This window comes from Trichosurus vulpecula, chromosome 7 (genome assembly GCF_011100635.1).
Source record: "Trichosurus vulpecula isolate mTriVul1 chromosome 7, mTriVul1.pri, whole genome shotgun sequence".
NCBI classification, from domain to species: domain Eukaryota; kingdom Metazoa; phylum Chordata; class Mammalia; order Diprotodontia; family Phalangeridae; genus Trichosurus; species Trichosurus vulpecula.
Window position 1 is genome coordinate 33,610,793 of NC_050579.1, and position 12,957 is coordinate 33,623,749.

At 45.8% G+C, this 12,957-nt stretch overlaps 1 protein-coding gene across 1 annotated transcript; it reads left to right on the top strand.

Moving 5' to 3' along the window:
• The first annotated feature begins 5,300 nt into the window (after positions 1-5,300).
• On the top strand, positions 5,301-12,399 carry TIMM22 (translocase of inner mitochondrial membrane 22). Its single transcript, XM_036766138.1, has 4 exons — positions 5,301-5,586; positions 7,940-8,136; positions 8,755-8,827; positions 11,713-12,399. The coding sequence occupies exons 1-4, from the start codon at positions 5,349-5,351 to the stop codon at positions 11,787-11,789; spliced, it is 585 nt and encodes a 194-aa protein (XP_036622033.1). The 5' UTR covers positions 5,301-5,348; the 3' UTR covers positions 11,790-12,399.
• The last annotated feature ends 558 nt before the right edge of the window (positions 12,400-12,957 follow it).

Below are 12,957 nucleotides of genomic sequence, written 5' to 3' on the forward strand. Positions count from 1 at the left end.
AAGGGCTGGCCCCCTCTACCCCCCACTCCCTTCTGGCATCATGGTGACTACACCCAGAAGGCTGCTAACACAGGGAACTCAACTAGGCCAAGCTTGTGCCTAGACTGGGGCTGTCTTTTAGTTTAGTTTATGTTTCTTTTCCTGAGCAGGGAATTGAACATCAGCCTCAATATAAAGGTATCCAGGCTTGGAGTTAAGAGAGGTCCAGAGGTGCATCAGGAGGGCTGACTAGCAGCCAGGGACCACCTGTAAAAGGGTGACTAGAGTTGTGTGGAGAGAACAGAAGCAAGAGGAAATGTGGCCATGCTCTTACAAACTGCTTTATGTCCTGATGAAGTGTAGGTATCACTCTCCTTTGAGGGCATTTGCTGTCGTTCGGTCATTTCGGTCACGTCTCACTCTTCGTGATCCCCCTTTGAGGTTTTCCTGGCAAAGACACTGGAGTGGTTTTCCATTTCCTTCTCATTTTACAGATAAGGAAACTGAGGCAGACCTGGTTAAGTGACTTGCCCAGGGTGACACAGGTAGTAAGTGTCTGAAGCCAGATTTGAACTCATGAAGAAGCATCTTTCTTCCTGACTCCAGGCCTGATACTCTAACCACTGTGCCACCTAGCAGCCCTTTCTTGCAGATACAATAGATGTTATAAGTTAGGTGACTTAATCCTGTTTTAAGTTGTTCTGTTAATTCATGCTGTGGGTCGTTTTTGTCCATTAGTATTCCTTGGGCGTAGTAAATAAAAACTTGTTTAATACCTGACAGTATACAGAGTACCCTTCTTTTGGCAAATTTTGGCAAAGTCCTGGACAAGAGCCAAATTAAACTTCTAAATAGTTTTGCGGGGGTTCCTTGAAACAAAGAGTTAAGAAAATGGAGCCTAATCCCACTCCTGAGAGGCTAGATTCTCCCAGGACTGAACCTGTCTCAGACTACCTACATAGTTCCGCAGATCAGAGGGACCCCTTCATGGAGAAGGGAGTAGGTGCAGTACTCTGAAGTAGGCAAGTATTTGTTCGGTGGTACTAAACACAAACAAAGAAATATCTAAAGTGATGGAATCTTGGGTTAGAAGGAAGGATTGTGATTAGGAGGAGAAGGAACAGATGCACTTAGTCAGGGAAGGAAAGAGAACTGGGAAGGTGGGGGGCAGGGGGACTGGGAAGCCTGACAGGAAGACTTGTGTTGGGACGAAGTTGATTCTAAGTACAAGAAGAAACTGACCAAGTCCTCTGGTCCCAACAGCTGAGCCTTCTCTATAAATTTCACTGTCCCCCATGGGGCAAAAAGCCAAGACCACCCTTCTGAAATGAATTGCCCCGTATCATTCCCAAAGGACTAATCGAGTTTATTTTAAGAACATGCCTTATGTGTAATTTGAGAAAGAGAACCAGGCTTTTTGAATAGTCTGCATTTGGGTGCTAAAGCATAACTATAGGCAGATCCCTCAGCCTCTTCATCTGTAAATATTTCCTGTGCTATGAGACTCACACTCTCATGTTGTGAAGAAAGTATTTTGTAAACAGTGGATCGCTACACCAATTTAGGTTAGGCATATTATACACATGAGGAAGTTCAGTATCTGCAAGATGGGCATAATATTGTTCATCAGGCTGTGAGGTGACTGCTTGGAAAGTGCTTTGCAAGCCTTGAAGCTTAATGTATATAAAGCATCCAATCAAAGTCAACTGCAAGTCATGTCATCATTTACCAGACGTCATGGTCCTCTTCGAAAACAAAGGACAAACACAACACAAGCATCAGTTACTATTGGATAAACTTGAATAAGAAGTACTGGCTATAGTATTCTATGGTTAATAAATGATGGCGGGTTCCCCAAATAATTAATGGTCAAAGAATACGAACAAGTACTTTTCAAGAGAAGAAACCTATCTATAGCCATATGAAAAAATGGTCTAAATCACTGCTGATTAGAGAAATGCAAATTAAAACAACTCTGAGTTACCACCTCACATCTATCAGACTGGCTAACATGACAGAAAAGGAAAATGACAATTACTGGAGAGAATGTGGAAAGACAGGAACACTAATGCACTGTGGGTGGAGTTGTGAACTGGTCCAGCCATTCTGGAGAACAACTTGGAACTATGTCCAAAGGGCTATAAAACTGTGCAAGTCCTCTGACCCAGCAATACCAGCACTAGCTCTGTATCCCAAAGAGATCAGAGAAAAAGGATGAGGACATATACAAAAATATTGATAGTGGCTCTTTTTGTGGTGACAAAGAATTGGAAATTGAGGGGATGCCCATCAATTGGGGAATGGCTGAATAAGTTGTGGCCTATGATTTGTGATATAGTAGGCTATAAGAAATTATGTAGGGGATAGTTTCAGAAAACCTTGGTAAGATTTATATGAACGGATACAAAGTGAAGTGAAGAGGAGCAGAACAATGTACACAGCAGCAGCAATATTGTAACAACAATCAACAATGAAAGACTTAGCTACTCTGATCAATACAATAATCCACAACAAATCCAGAGGACTCTTGATGAAGAATGCTATCCACCTCCAGAGGGAGAACTGATGAACTCCTGGTGCAGACTGAAAGCACACTTTTTCCCCCTCACAACATGGCTAATGTGGAAATATGTTTTGAATGACTTCACATGTATAAAGGGTATCATATTTTTGCCTTTTCAATGGGTGGGAGAGGGGTGGAGGGAAGAAGAGAATTTGGAACTGAAAAATAAAGATAATTGTTGGGCTTGGAGACAATATAACCTGGGTTCAAATCCCGACAGACATTTAGTAGTTGTATGACCATAGGAAGTAATTTAAACACTCTGAGACTCAGTTTCCTTATCTATAAAATGAGAGGGTAAGACTTGATGGCTTCTAAATCTATAATCCTATGATAAGAACTAGAAATAAAGCAAGTGCTTATAAATTGTGGCTAAGTATGTGCAAAATAATCTTACTGCTCTATAAAAAAAACAATGAATACAAAGAATTCAGAGAAGCACGGGAAGGCTTCTATGAATGGATGCAAAGTGGAAAATAATATCCATAATGGATATAATGTAAAAGGAAAGAAACAAAAAAGTGAAATTGGATGCTGTGTAATTACAATGACCAAATCTGTCTTTTAAAAAAAGGATGAGAAAATGGATCTCTCTCCCTTCTTTGAGAGACTAAAGGTGTGATGGAATATTATACATACCATCAGATTCTATTGATGTATCATCCTTGGACCAGACTTTACCATGTCTCAGGCACGTTCTTCTACCCTCCCCTTTTCAGAGACTCCAAGTTCCTTCAGGGCAGGGATTATCTTTTTCTTGTCTGTATCCCCAGAACTTAGTGCAATGTTTGGTGCTAATAAATGCTTACTGACTAATGACTATTATTGCTTATTTTTGCTGAGTTTCTTTCTTTTCCCTCTTTCTTATTCTTTTATAACTATCTGTTTCTTGTTTTTGGGAGATGTGTTCCTGGACAGAGGCCATTTTTCTTCCTTTTTTTCCATCTAGATCCCCTCTCTGTTCAGTCTTCTATATAAAAAGGTCCATCTTGCCTCCATTAAAATGCTTAGATTCAAACTGGTGCATTTGTCAACATGAGTGTCACAAAGGCTCAGACTCTTAAAATCTCATCCACCCTGACTGGTATTCTAATAAACCTTGTCTTTGGCTGAAAGAAAGCTTGGGTCGAATTAATTGGATGGAGGACCTATGTCATTTGCCCTTGAATTTTGGGGCCCCAGCACCCCTAGGCCTCAACAATAGGAATAGATGGAATTATAGAAGGGGTTATGGTCATGTATTACATGTGTCTGTCTATCTATACATATGTGTATATGTATGTATATCCAAGTCTTGTTTTACACACACACACACACACACACTTATTTCTTGGTCTTTTATTTTCTATATGTATGCATGTATATATGTGTGTATGTGTTACAATAACCGCATGTACATATACATATATCATACACATATAAGACACATAGATCTCCAGTTCTTTTGTTTCATATATGCATGTGTATATCCATATGTACATGTGTGTATATACACACATATCTCCAGGTCTTTTGTTATACACACATACACATATGTGTGAATGTGCATGTATATACATATATGGATATTTATGGGCATGTATGTATAAAGACCTGGATGTGTACATGCATGTATTTATGCGTGCATACGTGTGTGTGTACACACAAGCATGCATGAGTGGGTACACTGTGTTGCACTGATTGCACACACCTGGATGCAATGTGTTATGTGTGGGACAAGTGTGCACAAGTATATGCTGCTAGTGTGACACACTGTTTTGTAACCTGTAAAAGCCTCCGTACAGGATCGATCCCATTACTTTGGGGAGGTTCGCCCTTTCCCGATGGAGGACACCCCGAAGTCTGGGCGCAGTTTTGAATTCTTACAGCTTAGACTTCCGGGCTCCCATTCCTGCCTCAGGGAGGTTCCTGCCGTCAAGCCTAATGTGTCAGAAGCAGGATTTGACTCTCTTTGATCTGTTTCCTCATCTGTAAAATGGGCGGGTTAAGATTAGCCGGCCTCTAAGGCTGGGCCACACGACCTCGCCTTGCTGTTACCAGCTGTAAAATGGGAGGAATACCTGCAGCAGACACCCTGACGGATAAATGGCAGCTGTCCTCCACCTCCTTTCCCTCCTCATTCGCACCATTAGGACAGTCAGTGTCCCGCCCGGCTCCGGGTCCTCTGGGGAAGACCCCAGGCCTCCAGCTTCGCTCTCCTCACAGAGACTGAAGCCACTAGGCTAGGAGCCCTTGGTCACGTGGGAAAGCGCGGGCGCCGCGCCTCGTGCTCCGCAGCGTGAGGCAGGCAGGGAGGAGGGAGCAGGGAGGATTGGGGCGCATGCGCCTCTGTCCTGCTGTCGGGAGCCGGCCCTCTCATTTGATGCTCCTCGAGACCCTGCAAGGAGCTCCAACAGCCTCTAGAAGGAGAGAGAGGACTAGGCACGGCACGGTGCAGCGCGGGCCTTCCTGGGAAATGTAGTTCTCGGATACCTGGGCCCGTCGCCCAAACTTGGACTACAGCTCCCGTCACGCCACGCGCGCTGGACGCTAGCGTCCCCAAACGACTAACGCCGCTCGACAATGTGTTGAGTCCAACGGAAGTGTTTTTTAAAAAAACAAAACAAAACAAAACAAAACACCAAAACCTCACAGCTCTTCGGTGGCGCTGTGAGCGAGTGGACGGGATAGGCCAGGGCAGGCTTAGCACGGTGTGTGGAATCTGCCGCAGCGGAACGTCAGGCTGGTGTGGAATCTGCCGCTGCCGGAAGGCAGGCAGGCCGGAAGTGCAGCCGGCAGAGCGTGCCTGGCCGGGGCAGCGGTGACCATGGCTGCGGCGAGCCCGGCTCCCAGCCCCCCGGGCTCGGCTCCCGAGCCGGCCGCCGAAGCTCCGCTGCAGTACAGCCTGCTCCTGCAGCACCTGGTGGGGGACAAGCGGCAGCCGCGGCTCCTGGAGCCCGGCGTCCTGGGCGGGATCCCGAGCCCAGCCAAGAGCGAGGAGCAGAAGATGATGGAGAAGGCCATGGAGAGCTGCGCCTTCAAGGCCGCCCTGGCCTGCGTTGGGGGTGAGCCGGGGCCTCCAAGCGAGGGTCAGGTTGTGGGGCTGGCCCCAGGACACCATCCCAGACCCCTCCCGTTTTGCCTCCGTTTCCCCAGGGTCGTGGCCCTTAGTAGGTTCTTAATAAATAGTGTGAAGCACAGCCCCGCCGCCGCTGACCTTTGCAAAAATCTATTCTAAGTAATTGATCTCAAGAGGCAGCGAGCGTTAGTGACGGGGAGCACAAAGTGGTGCTCCAGCTCCTGAAGGAGGGGCCTTAAGGGCCGCAGATGAGGAGGGGGCCGTTCTGCAGAGACCCAGGCTGGAACGTGGGCAGGGGCGGGGAGAGCGGCGAAGGGCCGTGCTAGGAGGCTAGGCTGGAAACGTGCGGCAGGAAGGTCAGGTCGAGAAAACATGGGGCATCCTGACCGGTATTTTACCCAGAGTCATCAGAGATGGGTTGAATTGAAGAGACGAAGTCAGGCACAGGGAATTCCTGTTCACTTTGACATTCTATGCCACAGGCAAAAGCATTAGCCAGTGTGCTGTGGCAGGTACAAGATTTAGACTGTTTGAGGTGATGGGGACACTGAAGTCAAAATGTCAGGTAGGTAGATGGAGACAGACTTAGGAGGAGTCAGGGCTAAAGACAAAGATTTGGGAATTTTTCACTGAGGTAATAGTTGAAATTGAGTGTGGATGAGTTCTCTGAGGGAGGATCTAGCAGAGGGGAGCAGCAGTGAGTAGTCAAGCTTGGGAAATACCTACAGTAAGGAGGTAGAGGTCCTGGAGGCCCAGGAGCAACCACAGCAGTTGTGCTTGCAGTAATAGGGTACTATTGGGGAAGCCACTGGAGGGTAGATAACAGGTTCGGATACTACGTTGAGGTCAGAGAGACTGAAGACTGGGAAAAGGATTTGGTGATTAGAAACTGGTCAAAACACATTTTCAGTGGGTGGAGGCCAGATTGGAATAAACCTGGAGTGACTAGAAGTGGAAATGGAGAGCACAGACCAAGTGGATGAAATGACGTTGGGCAGTGAAACTAAGGAGAGAAGAAAGATGGGAGCCATAGTGGTCAGTTGAGGCTTTCGGGGTTTGTACAAAAGGCTAGGGCCCGGGTGGGAAACCTTCGGCCTTGAGGCCTGTGACCTGGGTTCCCTGTCTAGGGCGCTGGAAGGCTGGGGAGGTGAGGGGCTTAGTGGGTGCTGACCTTGAATGCCTTTGCCCAGGCTGCTGCCTCCCTCCTGACCTCTGACTCCTAGGTTTTCGTGCACATGTCACTTCTTCTTGAAGTTCGTTCTCTCTCTTTCTCTCTTTCTCTTTCTCTCTTTCTCTTTCTCTCTCTCTCCCCCCCTCTCTCCCCCTCTCCTTCTCCCTCCGTCCCTCTCTCCCTTTCTCCCTCTCTCCCTCTCCCTCCCCCTCTCTCTTTCCTCCCATGATCTTGTACTTACATGTACTTGTGTACATGCTACATCCCTCTTCTCCCCTCAATAGACTATAATTACCTTGAAGACTAGAACGTTTTCATTATTGGCACAGAGTGGGCATAGTGCTCAACTGGCAATCCAAAAGACCTGAGTTCGACTCCTTCAGACGTTTCCTAACTGTGTGACTCTAGACAAGTCATTCAGCTTCTCAGCCTTGGCATCTTCATCTGTAAGAGGGTGGTGAGGACCCTGTGAGATAATGACCTATGTCAAGCACTTTGTATACCTTAGAGTGCCTTTTAAATGTTTGCTATTGTTATCACCTGTGTATCCCCGGGACTTAGGGCTGTGCTGTGCACACAGTCAGTGCTTCATGGTTTGTTTTTTTAGCTGAATTGACTATTACTACCACACTCATGGTATTCCTTCTATAAAGGGGTGAAAATAACTTTGGATAAGGTGGGTTGTGGGTCTCAGGAGAATGGGAGGAGTCGTGGGGATGTTCCTTCCTTGGCAGTTTCCTTTCTTCTAGATTTCCAGGACAATTTCCCTCCATCTGCCCATCACCAGGTTCTTCTGAGCTTGAGGAACAGCCTCAGGCGTGACTGTAGGGTTGGGTGGCTGGTTTTAGAGTTGGCTGTTGGTCTAGGGTGTTTCCTGTACTTCTGTTCTCTCATCTAGGAAGCAGAGCTTTGGGAGCCAAGAGCCCCTCTGTAACGTGGTGTAGACATTTGTATCTTGTGTACATGCCAGCATGCGTGTTTAGTGATCATTAGAGGGCTTATGATTGTCTTCAGCACTCATGCTCCATGTAAGATGGAACCCCCAAACAACCTCTGTCTTATCCACGGGCACTTTCCAAAAAGTAGGGACATCAAGCTAGCGTGACTGCTGGCAGAGGTTACTACAGGAAACTTTGCAAAGTAACAGTTTTTCCTTTGACTTATTTAGGATTTGTCTTGGGAGGAGCGTTTGGAGTGTTCACTGCTGGCATTGATACAAATGTGGGCTTTGACCCAAAGAATCCCGATCGCACACCAACTGCAAGAGAAGTTCTTAAAGACATGGGACAGAGAGGAATGTCCTATGCCAAAAATTTTGCCATCGTGGGTGCCATATTTTCCTGTACTGAGTGTCTGGTAGAATCCGTAAGTGATGGCTTTCTGAACATTAACCTTCTCATCCCTGCCTGATTCAGATGCTTTGGGGCTTGTGTGCCAGAAAAGCATCGAGATACTATGAAGGTTAGAGGCTCCTTTTATCAGGAAGGCTATTTCCCAGTATTCTGGGCAGGGGCCCTTTACAGAGACATCCAAGTTCGCTTTTTGTCACATGCCTTGTATTGGTTTTTTCCCTCCTTACGGGCTAGAAACTGACTTCCTTTTTCATGTGAAAGTTATAAGCTTATGATTTCAATTAATCTCCCTGTGTCAGGCTAGTTAGGAAGAGAGATTCTGGCATCCTAAATGCTTTGGATCTTCTGTATCAGTTTGCCCTGGTGACATTCACAGGAGATGCCTTGGAACAAATCTAAACTTTAAGAATTGTCTTTGAATTTGCATCTCAGAATTTTTAAAAATGTTAAAAATTATTTTTACATATAATTGGAAAAAATAGAATATTTGAAAAAAAGAATTGTCTTTGAAAAAGATGGGATTTTATTAGTGGCGAAATGAATTGGCCAACTGGAAACCTGTGATTTATTTCTTAATTGTTTTGTGTGGTTTGTTTCTGTGGTACTGACCTGCATTTCGCAAATCCTGTAGTATCGAGGAAAATCCGACTGGAAGAACAGCGTCCTCAGCGGCTGCATCACTGGAGGAGCCATTGGCTTTAGAGGTCAGTAGACCACTCTTCTGGGCGTGTTCTTTGTGATTGTGGGTGTCATTGCCCTGAGGCTGATGCTGCCAAGGGCAGCCCAGGGCATGTGTAGGCACTAGATGACCATCATTTCCTGATGACCGCAATTAAGATTTACTCACGTGTGAATGTTGATGTGCGGGTGGCACTTCCTCGCTCCATGGTATAGTGGAGAGGGGTGGATTTGGAGTTGGAGGTTTTGGGCTTCCAGTCTTCTGTAACCCGAGGCAAGTCTCTGGGATTCATGTTCTTCTGTAAGAAGTAGGGGTTGGACTCAGTTACCTTGAAGGTCACTTCCAGTTCTAAAATCTGTGATCGTATGATCTGTGAAGGAACTTAGAGCTGAGGAAGAATCTCTTGATGGTGAAGTTCCTGGAATGGTTATACTGAAGTTTATTATAGCACTCGGAATTTTATCTAGGTTTCTTTTTCTTTCTTTCTTTCACTTTTTATACTTTAAAAAGAAACATTTCCCACTGTACTATTCCCCACCCCCACCAATTGAATTGTCCCTTAATTTGAGCAGAACCTGATCAACAAAGCAACTGTCTCGCGGGTTACATAGCGCCCCACTCCTCTTTCTGATTGGAAGGAGGAGGTGTGTCTTTTCCTCTTTTTTCTGGGACCAAGACAGAGGGCCTGAGATCAGATCTCAGTTCCACTCCACCCTGACCCAGGTGACCTTTACAGCCTTATTCCATGTATCTCCACTTGCTGTGGTCTAGTCATACTGCCCTTCTGACTGTTCATAGATGTTACTTGCTGCCATCTCTGGGCTTTGCCCTCCTTCCTCCCCTCTTCCCCTGGGAATCCTATCTTCTTCAGGTCTCAGCTCCCAGGCAGCACCTCCTATGGGAAGCTTCCCTGACCTTTCCCTGCAAAATCACCTTGCAGATAGATCTCTTTTGGATGGCAGGCACCGGTGTGTGGTATGGTGGTGTCTATCTCAGAGCAAAACAGGGAGGGCCTGCTCCTCTGTTCCTGTGAATTGTGTGTATCTTAGTTTTAAAATGTACTGTTTCCATGTTTTCATAGATGGATGCATCTTTGTATTGTTAAATATTTTTCAATTGCATTTTAATCTGGTGCAGGCCCACTCTTGTGTGTTAGAAACCATGGTATAGCAGATACTTTGAAGCTAAAAAGCCCTGAGTTGTCTAAGGAGGCTGCATTGGTAGGAGTCTCCTTGTTGGTGAAAGCGCCATCCTGCTGGGATCATGTGTGGTCCCTGGCTGTCCCTGGCACATGCCTCTGTGTACATGGCTGCTTGAGGGCAAAGACAATTTATTTAACCTTTACCTTTGTAGTTCTTCTGCCTGGTCCTTAGTAAACACTTAGTGATGGCTTGGTTGACTTAGGTCAGTCACTTCACCTCTTTGGAACTATTTCATGTGGAAAAGAAGGGAGTTTGATTAGGTGATCTCTAAGGGCCCTTTAGGTTCTGAATGCTTGATCCTATGACCCGAGTTGGACAGGATTTGAGTATTTTCACTTACATTATTGTAGTTGTGAATATTATTCCCTTGGTTCTGTTCTCAGAACTCAGAATTAGTTCAATACCATTTTCATTGCATTTCTCACATTCACTATTTTTTGTGACGTAATACTAATTTATTACGTGTATTACATTCTCATGCAGCAGTTTGCTCAGCCGTTTCTCATTGGGCATCCATATAGTTTGTACTACAGTTTTTTGCTACCAAAAAGAAGTGCTGCTATAAAATTTTGGCATCTATGGGACCTTCCCTTCTCTGTTTGCTTTTGGGGGGCATATGCCCAGCAGTGGAATTTCTGGGGCAAAGGCTAGTGACTTTTCTTGCATAATTACAAAATGTTTTCCAGCATGGTTGGAATAATCTGTAGCTCCACCAACAGCCTATTAACGTGCCAATGTCTTCAGAGCTCCTCCAGCGTTGACTGTGGTTCTCTCTTAGCATCTTTACCAATCTGATGTGCATGTGAAGTGAAACTCCAGCTTTCTTTTCAAAAAGGATAGATTCCTCTTAACCCTGGGATTCTGTACTCTTATTTTGGGGCCACTGGACCACACTCAACCCCTTGAAGCATTTAGAAAACATATTCGGTATTCATTTGGAAAATGTGTTCCGTGCTCTAAGAGATGTTTCAGTTACCTGTCTGTCAGTTATCTTCCTGTTCAGGCAGAAAACACAGGAATTCTAATGATGTTAGAAGAGTGGCTTTTTAAACTTTCCATGTTATAATTACCCTCCATTAGAATAAAGATTAAAAGTTGCTTTGTTATTAAGCTGCCATCCGTTGGTCAAGTTGGCAAAGATTCCGTGGAAGCAGCAGGCTTTGCCCAGCAGCTGTCCAGCCACCGTCACCTCCTGGCTTGCCCAAAGCCCAAATCCTCTTTTTTGTGCATAATTGCTGAAAGATTTGTTACTATTGCCTGTCCCCTTGCGCTTTAACCAAACACTTGTATCTGATACAGGAGGAGGTAGAGCTAGCTGTTCCTCTCTGAATCTTCTGCCTTTGCTACTGCCTTGGGAGCAAATTGGCCGCCTTCCACCTTCCTTTAATCACCTTCTCAGGAATTTATTCTGTAAACAAATGTCAGGGTGACAAGCTGTCTACTTTGCCTGATTCTAAGGCTGATGCTCTTCCATAGGGCTCCTGTTTTAAAGAAGCTCTTGCCATGGAACCTAACTGATTAATTCTCTGGGATGAGAAGAGCCAAATGAATGTATGGCTAGATGCTGCAAGGGGGCCTGATTGTTTGGGGCCTCACTGGCCTTAGTCGAATTGGTTGCTTTATCTGTGTGCATGCAGTTCTCCACCTAGAACTTAATCTGACATCTCTTCCATACCCGGAGTGTCTGATCTCCCTGTTTGTTTTGCAGCTGGTTTAAAGGCTGGGGCCATCGGCTGTGGAGGTTTTGCTGCTTTCTCTGCTGCAATCGATTATTACTTACGATGAGAGAAGCTTCTCCTGGGTGAGGAGCCCAGCACCCCTTATCAGGAGCCACACAGTGGAGGAGGCCCATTGTTTAAGCACTTTGCCTGGGCCATGAGTGTTAAAGATTCACTAGGTTTGTTTCCCCTCTCCTTGAGTGGTGGGTGACACAAGGCAGGCTCTGTTGGCTGCCCCTGCCGCTGCCTCCAGTTTCCTGAGCAGATACGCTCAGCTCTTTCCAGGTGCTGGCAGACTTCCTTTCATGGTGATCTTCAGTCCTTCGTGGACTCCACCCAGAGCTTTCTAGTAAGAAATGCCACAGAATAGCCCCTTCGGACAGATCAGGGACAGTTTGTTGACTTCAAGGAGTTATGAATCCTGACTGCAACTGTCCAGCCTGCCTTTGTTACTGCTAAAACAGACATTCTTCACTATCCTATGTTGGGATTTATTGCAAGCAACATATCAGAAGGTTCCCTTATTTGAGGGAAGGGAGAAGGTCTGGGGGGCAAAGTAAAAGTTACTCGTTCCTCCTAGCCCCTCCTGTGGCTAGAAAGTGGTTCCATCTATTGGCTACCACCAGGTCATCCTTGCTATGGAAATTGTATATTTAAATACAGTTTGAAAAGACAAACTTGATAGTCTTTTTCTCTTTTGTCAAACTCTCCCTAGAGCTGGGCTTAGGTACCTACCCTGTGGCCCAGAGGGAAAGGAGATTGGAAGTTCTGGCTGAAGCCAGGCCTAAGGGTACACACAGGGACACGTCTCTGGGTGGAGAACATTACAAACATGCTAACTCAAGTGTATCCCTGGGATGCATGGAATCCTCTGGGGCTTCTTACAAAAAATGAAACAAAACCTTTTGGCTAACTGACAGGCATGTTTGCAGTTGGCTGAGCATGCTGGGTTGGTTTTCCGACTGCCTGACATTGGCTTAAGGAGACAGGTGTGAATGAGCCTTACTCCTTAATTTGGTGGCTAAATCCCCCCTCATCCCTCGGTGGCTTCAGTGGGAAGTTGTTTCAAGGGTTTTCTTCACTCCGTGTTCACCTGTATCAGTCTCAGCTTTGACTGAGTCCCAAGCAGCCACATATGAGTGATAGCCACTGACCTTGCTTCCATGGTGCTATATTTGGCAGAATCTGTTTGTTTTACACCTGAAACTTGGGTATCTCAGGCCAGTTTAGCGCAT